The sequence below is a fragment of the Nicotiana tomentosiformis genome, chromosome 11 (genome assembly GCF_000390325.3).
Source record: "Nicotiana tomentosiformis chromosome 11, ASM39032v3, whole genome shotgun sequence".
Taxonomy (NCBI): Eukaryota; Viridiplantae; Streptophyta; class Magnoliopsida; order Solanales; family Solanaceae; genus Nicotiana; species Nicotiana tomentosiformis.
Genome location: NC_090822.1, coordinates 106,299,781 through 106,311,839, shown reverse-complemented (window position 1 = coordinate 106,311,839; position 12,059 = coordinate 106,299,781). Strand labels below are relative to the sequence as shown.

Sequence of the window (12,059 nt, the reverse complement as noted above, 5' to 3'; positions counted from 1 at the left end):
AGGTGCTATCACGACATCCTAAGGTGGGAAAATGGGGTCGTGACACTGGGCCAGCTTTGCCTTCGCGATCGCGAGGCTTCTTCTGCGATCGTAAAAATGGAGTGCTAGCAAAGACTTGTTTTAAATCGGGGATTGGTTCACTTTCTCTCATTTCACTTTGGGTTAGCCGATTTTAGAGCTCTTGGAGAGGGATTTTTCACCTATCATTGTAAGGTAAGTAATTACTACTTAATGTGAGTTTAATACACGTATTTTGGGTATATTTTATCATATAAATTGTGGAAATTCTAGATTTAGTTGAAAAACCTAGGTTTTGATAAAAAAGATTTGACCGCGAAAATGATTATGGAAGTGAGTAGAAATTATATATTTTTGTTCGTGAGATTATGGGTAACTTTTATTTACAAAAAATTTCGGAATCCGAATATGTGGGACCGGGGTAAATTTTAGGAATCTTCCAATTTGGGTTGGGTAATTATTCTAATAGTTAAATTATAAACTTTTGAGCATATATTAATTAATTTATACAATATTTGGCTAGTTTTGATTGTGTGGCTCCGATTTGAGGCTTTAGAGTGAATTGTGGACCAGGAAGAGGACTTAGAATCGAGGTAAGTCTCTTGCCTAACCTTGTAAGAGGAACTTTTCCCCGTAGGTGCTATAAATGATTGTTTGCTAATAATTGTGAGTGTTACGTGCACATGATGTGATGAGAGTCCGCATGTACCTAAAGACTAATATATTTGACCTACTCTACACTTTATTTATTGACCATAGTAAGTGCTGATGTCGACCCCTCATCACCACTTCTTCGAGGTTAGACTAGATACTTACTGAGTACATGTTGTTTATGTACTCACGCTACAATTCTTCACTAATCGTGCAGGATCTGAGGCAGGTGTATCTGGTGGCCATTCAGGCGGGTAGCCCCGCTACCCGGAGACTTAGTGGTGAGCTGCTCTCTATGACCGTTCTGCAGTGCCCGGAGTCTCTTCTTGTTGCATTTATTTTTCTGTGTACCTTACTCCAGAGGTATAGGAGATTTTGTGTGTTCTATTAGTTGCTCGTGCACTTGTGACACCGAATTTTGGAAAATTCTAGTAGCTATGTTTTTGGATTATTAAATTCACTACTTCACTCTTTCGTTTATTTCATGCTCAACATTATTACAATCACCTATTAATCGTTCTCTTATTAAAAAAATCAGACTTTAAAATTATTAAAATGAACAATTACACAGATAGTTCACCGTTGGCTTGCCTAGCAGCGATGTTGGGCGCCATCATGGCCTATAGTGGGAATTGGGTCGTAACAGCTTGGTATCAGAGCACTAGGTTTGTCACAATCCAATTTCCACTAGATGCCGTGATTGTGCCCAACGTCGCTGCTAGGCAAGCTAACGGTAAATTATCCATGTAATTTTTCATTTTAATATTTTTAAAATAATTAATTTTATTTAATAAGAGAACGATTAATAAGTGATTGTAGTAATGTAAAGCATAAAATGATGAAAGAGTGAAATAGTAAATTTAATAATCAAAACCACAAAATATCTACTAGAATCTCCCAAAACCCGGTGTCAAGTGTACGAGCAAACTAGTAGAATATACAAAACCTCATATACTACTGTCTGCAATAAAATAGACAAAAAAATAAATGCGACAAGAAGATATTCTGGGCGCTGCAGAACGGGCATAAGGAGCAGCTCACCACTAAGTCTCTGGGTAGGGGGTACGAGCTTGTATGGCCGCCAGATGCACCTGCCTCAGATCCTGCACGATTAGTGCAGAAGTGAAGCGTGAGTACATAAACAACATGTACCCAGTAAGTATCTAGTATAACCTAAAAGAAGTAGTGACGAGGGGTCGACATCGACACTTACTAAGGGTCAATAGATAAACTACATAAATTATAAATAGGCATGGAATACATCAGTAATAACGAATTAATGAACAATAAATAAGTGGTTCTTTAACTAATAATCAATTAAAAACTCCCACTATCATATACTGCTTTCAACAATTAAAAGCCATCAAGTAATTATAAATTCTCAAGTCATGGAAGAAATATCAAGTATAATCGGACTCCAAGCAATATCATGCACGATTTATGTCGAGGTTGTACGGTGCGATCCAGAATAATGTGTACACCGCCGAGGTTCGACCGGCGAGAACCATAGATGCATCTATTAAATTGGCGAGGCGTTCAGTCCGATCCACAGGAATAGATAATACTCTACAAGCTCCGATTAACGGCTACTACAGGAATAATGCACAAGAAGGCATAATTTCCACCAATGGTCAAGTAACCCGCCAAAACTCAAAGTAATGAAACTCAGTCTTTACGAATCCCTTATCCAATATCAAGTATAATTTAAGTAATTAAACTAACAAATTGAGTACAAATAATACAAAAAATACATGAAAGAGTCCTAAGACTACACGGACATAAGCATAATTTTATTTAACTACATGCGGACTCACGTCATATCGTGCGCACGTAGCACCCACAATTATTAGCAAACAATCATTTATAGCACCTACGGGAAAAATTCTTTCTTACAAGATTAGGCAAGAGACTTACCTTGTTTCAAGTTCTCTTCCCAATCCATAATTCACACTAAAGCCTCAAATTGGTGCCACGCAATCCGAAACTAGCCAATTATGAAAAGATTAATCAATATACACTCAAAAGTTTATAATTTAACTATTAGAGTAATAACCCAACCCAAATTGGAAGATTCCTAAAATTTACCCTTGGGCCCACGTGCTCGGATTCTGGAAATGTTTGTAAATAAAAGTAACCCATAACCTCACGAACCCAAATATATAATTTTTACTCAATTCCATAATCATTTTCGTGGTCTAATCCCATTTTTATAAAAACCTAGGTTTTTCAACAAACTCCTAAAATTCCCACACTTTACGTGTTTACATTTATCCATAATCTATGTATTAAACTCACATTAGGTACGAATTACTTACCTTCAATAGCTAGGTGAAAACCCCTCTCCAAGAAGTTCCAAAATTGGGCAGGGGAAAATGAAAAAATGAGAGAAAATGGCCTAAGTCCCGTTTTAATAAAGTCACTGCCTAGATTTTCCTTCTTCGCGATCGCGAAGGAAACACGACCAAAGGATGAAAAACACTACATCGCGAACGTGAACAGAGCCTCATGAACGCGAATGCTTTCCTGGACTACCCTACACGAATGCGAGGTCTTCTTCGCGAACGCCAAGACCAACAGTGTGTCACCCCCTCCCAGCTCGCCTTACCCTTCGCGAATGCAGACCACCTTACGCGAACGCGAAGGCTAGTGGCCTAGAGCTTTGCGATAGCGAGCTCCTTTCGTGAACACGTAGGACATTAATCTCCCCAGCCCAATTCCTTCATCGCGAATGCGAATCCTTTTCCGCGTTCGCAAAGAAGGAAATCAGAACAGCAGATAGCAGATTTTTGAACTCAACTCTGTGTGGTCCAAAACACACCCGAGCCACCCGGGATCCCGTCCAACTATACCAACAAGTCTATAAACATAATACGAACCTACTCGAACTCCCAAAACACGTGAAACAAAACCAAAACTAAGAATCGCATCCCAAAACCAAATTGGATCAAATTATGAACTTCAAGCTTTTAAACTTACTCTGAACGCGCCGAATCATACTTAGACCACCCGGAACGGCACAAAATTTTGCGTACAAGCCCTAAATCACCATACGGACCTATTCCCGGGCTCGAAATCCCAAATAGGCCTCAATAACACCAAAGTCTACTCCAACCCAAATTTAAAGAACTAGAAAATCTTCAATGAACCAACTTCCAACATTAAGCGCTGAAATGTTCCCGGATCACCCGAAACCCGATTCGAACACACGCCCAAGTCCAAAATCATCATACGAACCTATTGGAACCATCAAATATCGGTTCCAAGGTCATTTACTCAAAACGTTGACTCAAGTCAAACTTGGTCATCATAGGCCACTATTAAGGAACTAGGTGTTCCGATTTCAACCCGAGCCCTTCCAGACCTAAACCAACCCTCCTCACAAGTCATAAAATAATAAAAGCACATACATGAAGTCTTAACTAGGGGAACGGTGATCTAGAAAGCAAAACGATCGGTTGGGTCGTTACATTCTCCACCTCTTAAACATACGTTCGTCCTCGAACGGGTATAGAATTATACCTGGAGTGCGGAATAAATGCAGATATCTTCTCCGCATGTCCTCCTCAGTCTCCCAAGTAGCTTCCTCGACTGGTTGACCCCTCCACTGGACCTTTACCGTAGAAAGCTTCTTTGACCTCAACTGGTGAACCTGCTTGTGAACAATAACAACTGGATCCTCCTCATAACCCAAGCTCTCATCTAGCTTAATCGTGATGTAATTAATCACATGCGACCTGTCAGTATGGTACTTCCAGAGGATAGACACATGGAAGACCGGATGGACTCCCGATAGACTGGAGGCAAAGCAAGCTCATAAGCAACCTCCCCAACTCGCCTCAACACCTCAAATGGGCCAATAAACCTTAGGCTCAACTTGCCCTTCTTCCCGAACCTCATGATACCCTTCATCGACGAGACTTTCAAGAGAACCTTCTCTCCCACCATAAATGATAAATCACGCTCCTTCTGAACTCCGTAACTCTTCTATCTGGATTGTATTGTGCGAAGCCGCTCCTGAATTAACTTTACGTTCTCCAAGGCATCCTTTACTAAATTCGTGCCATATAACCTAGCCTCCCCGGGCTCAAACCATTCGATGTGCAAATGACATCGTCGGCCATATAAAGCCTCAAATGGAGCCATCTAAATGCTGGAATGATAACTGTGGTTATAAGCAAACTCAGCCAAAAGGCAAAAATCTATCCCACTGCCCTCCGAAATCAATCACACAGGCTCTGAGCATATCCTCCAAGATATGAACTGTTTGCTCCGACTGCCCGTCTGTCTGCGGATGAAAGATTGTACTGAGCTCTACCCGGGTACCCAACTCGCTCTATACTGCTCTCCAAAAATGTGAATTGAACTAAGGGCCTCTATCTGAAATGATGGAAATAGGCACACCATGCAACCGGACAATCTCCAGAATGTAAATCTGGGCCAACCTCTTTGAAGAGTACGTAGTCGTCACTGGAATAAAGTATGCTGACTTGTTTATCCTGTTGACAATGACCCAAACGGCATCAGACTTTCTCAACGTGTGCGGCAACCCAGCTACAAAATCCATAGTGATGTGCTCCCATTTCCACTCCGGTATAAACTTCTGTTGAAGTAGGTAATCTGGCCTCTGGTGCTCATACTTAGCCTGCTGACAATTTAGGCATCTCGCTACATACTCAACTATGTCCCTCTTCATCCGTCGCCACCAATAATGTTGCCTCATGTCGCGATACATCTTCGTAGCAGTCGGATAAATAGAATACCGAGAACTGTGTGCCCCCTCTAGAATCTTCTCCCTCAATCCATCAACATTAGGAACACATAGACGACCCTAGAGTGGCAAAACACCATCCTTACTAATAGTAACCACCTTGGCACTACAATGTAGTACAGTCTCTCTAAGAACCAGCAAGTGTGGATCTGACGAGCCTTGATCCGCTCAAATAATGAAGACTGAGCCACAACGCATGCAAGAACTTGACTAGGCTCTAAAATATCCAACCTCACAAATCTGTTAGCCAAGGACTGAATGTACAAAGCCAATGGTCTCACCTCTATTGAAATGAATGCCAAACTACCCATACTATCGACCTTTCTGCTCAAGGCATCCGCAACCACATTTACCTTGCCTGAATCATAAAGAATGGTAATATCATAGTCTTTCAGTAACTCATGCAACATGCACTGCCTCAAATTGAGATCCCTCTACTTGAACAAATGTTGCAAGCTACGATGATCAGTGTAAACCTCACAGAACACCTCATGAAGATAGTGTCTCCAGATCTTGAGAGCATGAACTATCGCGACCAACTCCAAATCATGTACGGGGTAATTCTTCTCATAAGGCTTCAGCTGACGTGAAGCATATGCAATAACTCTCCCCTCCTGGATCAATACATAATCCAGGACAATGCATGAAGCATAGCAATACACAGTATACATCCCTGAAATGGAAGGAAATACTAACACCAGTGTTGTAGTCAATGTTGTCTTGAGCTTCTGAAAGCTCGCCTCGTAATCATCGGACCATCAGAACGGAACACCCTTCTGGGTCAATCTAGTCAAAGGTACCGCAATAGATGAGAAGCCCTACACGGATCGACGATAATAACCTGCAAACCCCAAAAAGCTATTGATCTCGATCGCTGTGGTAGACGATGCCAACTCTGGACTACCTCGATCTTACTGGGATCTAACTTAATACACTCACCTGATACAACATGCACCAAGAATGCCACAGAATCTAACAAGAACTCGCACTTGGAGAACTTAGCATATAGTTTCTGTTCCCACAAAGTCTGAAGCACAACTCTCAAATGCTACCCGTGCTCCTCCATACTACGCGAGTAGATCAATATGTCATCAATGAAGACAATGACAAACGAGATAATGTATGGCCTGAACACACGATTCATCAAATCCATAAACGTCGCAGGGCGTTGGTCAAGATAAAGGAAATCACTAGAAACTCATAGTGGCCATATCTAATCTGGAAAGCAGTCTTCGGAATATCCGAATCACGAATCATCAGCTGATGAAACCCAGATCTCAAGTCGATCTTATAGAACACTATGGCACCCTGCAACTGGTCAAACAAATCATCAATACGTGGTAATGGGTACTTGTTCTTATTGCTAACCTTGTTCAACTGGCGGTAATCAATGCAAGTTCGCATAGTACCATCCTTCTTTTTCACAAACAACACCGGTGCACCCCAAGGAGATACACTCGGCCTGAAGAACCCCTTCACTAGCAACTCCTCAAGCTGTTTTTTCAACTCTTTTGGAGCCATGCGGTATGGTGAAATAGATATAGGCTGGGTACCTAGTGCCAAATTGATACAAAAATCATTATCACGATCTGGTGGCATGCCTGGTAGATCATAAGGAAACACATCAGAGAACTCCCGCACCATAGGCACTAAATCAATTGTGGTGGTCTCTACAGCAATATCCCGAAAAAAAGCTAGATAAGCCAAACAACCATTCTCAACCATATATTGAGCTTTCAAGAAAGAAATAACTCGGCTGGACGTACTGATAGATGAACCCCTCTACTCCAATCTAGGCAACTCTGGCATTGCCAAGGTAACATTCTTTACATAGCAATCAAGAACGGCTTGGTACGGAGACAACCAGTCCATGCCCAAGATGACCTCAAAGTCGGTCATGTCGAGCAATAGAAGATCTGCTCTAGTCTCATAACCATAGAAAGTCACTATGCATGATCGGTAGATCCGACCACAATAACAAAATAGCCCACTGGCATGGACACATATACAAGAGCACCCAAGGACTCACGAGAAACACACAGAAAATGAGAAAACAAAAATGAAACATATAATTATGTAGACCCTGGATCAAATAGTACCGAAGCATCCCTACCGCAGATAGATAATACATGTGATCATGGCATCTGAGGCTACTGCATCTAGTCTGGCTAGAAAGGCATAGAACCTAGCTGGAGCACCACTTGATTAGCCTCCACCTCTAGGGCGACACCTACCCACCTGCCCTCCACCTCTGGCGGGCCGGACGGCTGGTGCGGTGATCATGGGTTGATGGCCCTAGTGTACTGCCTTGCCCCAAAACCTGGGGTAGAATCTCCTCACATAACTAAACTCCTCGCACTCAAAACAACCTATCGATGCTGAATATGACTAACCCTAAGTCTGACCTTGGAGACCTGAACACCCACTGGAAGAACCCTGAATAGCTGGTGGATCCTAGGAGCTCTTTGGAATGGCGCTGAAATAGGGCCGCACTAGAGCACCCCGAGAAGGCGACGGTGTTGAATACATGGGACTGCTAGACTGGCCCCTCACAAGCTGGCCTCTTCCCCCAGACGGAGCACCACTGAACCCTCTAAAATATCGAGGCCACTTGTCCCTCAGAGCCTGCTCTCGCCCTTGCTGACGAATACCCTCGATCCTCTGAGCTATCTTCACAACTTGCTCGCAAAGAGTCCCCATCTTAATCTCTCGGGCCATAGTGACCTGGATACCATAGTGCAAGCCCGCAATAAACCTCTGCACTCTCTCTACATTGGTGGGGAGTCTCATAAGTGCATGACAAGACAACTCAGAGAATCTCACATCATAATCGGTCACAGACATCTGACCTTGCTAGAGCCGCCCGAACTAACCCCGTAATACTTCCCTCTAAGAGGGTGGGATATATCTCTCCAGAAAGAGACGTGTGAACTGGTCCCAAATCAAGGGAGGAGAACCTGCTGGTCTGGTGAGAAGATAGGACTACCACCATCTACAGGCCTTGCCCTCCAGCTGGAATGTGTTAAACTTCACTCCATGGGACTCCAATACTCTCATATTGTGTAGTATGTCCTTGCAATGATCAATAAAGTCTTGGGGGTCCTCATGTCACTCACCGCCAAAGGCAGGAGGATGTAGCATGGTCCGTCTATCTAATAGCTTCTGCCGCTCGCCGGTCGCGGATGATCTAGGCTCTGGTATAGCCGATGCAACTGGCTGAGCCTCACCCACAGGTAGTGCACTCGCGATCTGATATACGGCAAATGCATGCCCTGGAGCCTGAGCGGTAGGGGTCTGTGTTCCCCCTCCCGCCTGAGATGTGGCTGGGTTCACTAAAAATAAACCACATTACGTCATAGAGTCCATGAACTGCAGCATACGGCTTATGACCTCCTGGAATCCCGGTGCAGACATGAAATTCACTGGGTCCAGCTCCGCTGCAGGTACCTTGCCCTACTCCTCAATAACAGGATCCTCCACTGGGCTAGGGGTGCCCTTGTAAAGACTAAAACCGCGTTATGCCTAAAATAGTAGAGGTGCGACAGCGCTTTGGTCGTGAGTGGAAAATTACTTTCTGTCTGGTTACGAGTCTGTTCATCTCAATTTGTGCCCTATTTGAGACAAAAGCAGGCAGGGTAGCGACCGGGTCCTGATCGAACTAGAGATTCCGACAACCTGGGAAATCGGCAGAAAGAGATGGGTTGGATACTGGAATCTGCACAAAAGTCTTGACTTTTTTTAGGCAGGGCTTCGACCCGTATCTGGGCAACTCCTCAAACTGCTGGGTGCGGTATATTCATGGACTGGCAAAGCGAACTCTCAATTTGATTAGGAGATCCTAGAGATCTCTCTATCTTTCCCCAAATTCTGACTAGCGCGGTTTTGTTTCTCGACCAATTTGAATTCCATTTCATTTTTTATTTTAAGAGTTGTAGAGACATCTAGGGGTAAAGCACAGTTTTGGTGCGGGACAAGATCCCACTGGTGGAATAATAGGAGCAACTCTCAGACGCCCTCGTCTTCTGGCAGGAGCTGGAGCCCTCCCTCAGCCTCTGCCTCGGCCTCTAGCAACAAGGGGAGCATCTCCTCCTCCGCCGGGTACATCTGTCACGTGCGTTCTCACCATCTGTGAGAGAATAAGAGAAAGATTCTTAGCACAACATCAACTGCACGATAGGAGATGTAAAAAAAGAAGTTTCCTAACACCATATAGCCTATCAAAGATAAATACAGACGTCTCCGCACCGATCTGCAAGACTCTATTAGGCCCGTTCATGACTTGTGAGACCTATGTGAACCTAGTGCTCTGATACCAAACTGTCACGACCCAATTTCCACTATAGGCCATGATGGCGCCCAACGTCGTCGCTAAGCAAGCCAACGGTGAACTATCCATGTAATTGTTCATTTAAATATTTTTAAAGTAATTAATTTTATTTAATAGGAGAACGATTAATAAGTGATTGTAGTAATATAAAGCATAAAATAATGAAAGAGTGAAATAGTGAATTTAATAATCAAAACCATAAAATATCTACTAGAATCTCCCAAAACCCGGTGTCACAATTGCACGAGCAAACTAGTAGAATATATAAAATCTCCTATACTACTGTCTGGAGTAAAATAGACAGAAAAATAAATGCGACAAGGAGAGACTCTGCGCAAGGCAGAACGGGCATAGAAAGCAGCTCACCACTAAGCCTCCGGGTAGCGGGGGTACACGCCTGTATGGCCACCATTTGCACCTGCCTCAGATCCTGCACGATTAGAGCAGAAGTGTAGCGTGAGTACATAAATAACATGTACCCAGTAAGTACATAGTCTAACCTCGAAGAAGTCGTGACGAGGGGTCGACATCGACACTTACTAAGGGTCAATAGATAAAATGTAAAAATTATAAATGGGCATGGAATACATTAGTAATAACTAATTAATGAACAATAAATAAGTGGTTCCGTAACTAAGTATCAATTAAAAAATCCCATTATCATATACTACTTTCAGAAATTAAGAGCCATCATGTAATTATAAATTCTCAAGTCATGGAAGTAATATCAAGTATAATCAGACTCCGAGCAATATCACGCACAATTTATGTCGAGGTTATACGGCCCGATCCAGAATAATGTATACACTGCCGAGGGTCGACCGGCGAGAACCATAGATGCATCTATTAAACTGTTAAGACATTCGGCCCGATCAACAGGAAGAGAGAATACTCTACAAGCTCCGATTAACGGTTACTACAGGAATAATGCACAAGGAGGCATAATTTCCACCAACGGTCAAGTAACCCGCAAAAACTCAAAGTAATGAAGCTCAGTCTTTTTGAATCCTTTATCCATTATCAAGTATAATTTAAGTAATTAAACTAAAAATTTGAGTACAAATAATATGAGAAATACATGGTACAGTCCTAATATGAGGGCTTCTTCATGGACGCAAAGACCAACAGTGTGCCACCCCCTCCCAGCTTGCCTTACCCTTCGCGAACGCGGACCACCTCACGTGAACGCGAAGGCCAGTGGTCCGAAGCTTCGCGATCGCGAGCTCCCTTTCGCGAACGTGTAGGACAAAAATCTCCCTATCCCAATTCCTTCATCATGAATGCGAGGCCTTCTCCACATTTGTGAAAAAGGAAACAAGAACAGCAGATAGCAGATTTTTGAACTCAACTCCGGGTGGTCCGAAATTCACCCGGGACCCCGTCCAACTGCACCAAAAAGTCAATAAACATAATACGGACCTGCTCGGAATCTCGAAACACGTGAAACAACAATAACAAAACTAAAAATCGTATCCCAAAATCAAATTGGATCAAATTATGAACTTCAAGCTTTTCAACTTACTCCGAACGCGCCAAATCATACTTAAACTACTTAAAACAACACCAAATTTTGCGTACAAGTCTTAAATCATCATACAGACCTATTCCCAAGCTAGGAATCCCAAACGGATCTCGATAACACCAAAGTATACTCCAACCCAAATTAAAAGAACTAGAAAATTTTCAATGTACCAACTTCCAACATTAAGCGTCGAAATGCTCCCGGATCACCCAAAACCCGATCCGAACACACGCCCAAGTCCAAAATCATCATACAAACCTATTGGAACCATCAAATCCTGGTTCTGAGGTCGTTTACTTAAAATGTTAACTCGAGTCAAACTTGGCCATCATAGGCCGCTATTAAGGAACTAGGTGTTCCGATTTCAACCCGAACACTTCCAAACCTAAACCAACCATCCACGCAAGTCATAAAACAGTAAAAGTACATACTGGAAGTCTTACTTAGGGGAACGGTGATCTAAAAAGTAAAACGACTGGTCGGGTCGTTACAAGGTTCATGTAGGTCTCACAAGTCATGAGCGGGCCCAATAGAATCTTGCGGATCAGTGCGGATATGTCCGTACTTAAATTAGAGAGTCAATAGGGTGTTAGTATACTTCTCTTTCATCATCTCTTATCGTGCAGTTGATGTTGTGCTAAGTGTCTTTCTCTTATTCTCTCACAGATGGTGAGAACGCGTACGGCAGATGTACCCGGCGGTAGAGGAGTTGCTCCCATATTGCTAGAGGCCGAGACAGAGGCCGAGGGAGAGCTCTAGCTCCTGCCAGAGGA

The 12,059-nt window shown here is 43.1% G+C and overlaps 1 protein-coding gene across 1 annotated transcript; it reads right to left on the bottom strand.

Moving 5' to 3' along the window:
• Positions 1-4,132: 4,132 nt before the first annotated feature.
• On the bottom strand, positions 4,133-7,162 carry LOC138901980 (uncharacterized). The gene is made up of 4 exons (XM_070189782.1): positions 6,847-7,162; positions 5,898-6,110; positions 5,537-5,795; positions 4,133-4,403 (listed from the first exon to the last, which is right to left on the bottom strand). The coding sequence occupies exons 1-4, from the start codon at positions 7,160-7,162 to the stop codon at positions 4,133-4,135; spliced, it is 1,059 nt and encodes a 352-aa protein (XP_070045883.1).
• Between the last annotated feature and the right edge of the window lie 4,897 nt (positions 7,163-12,059).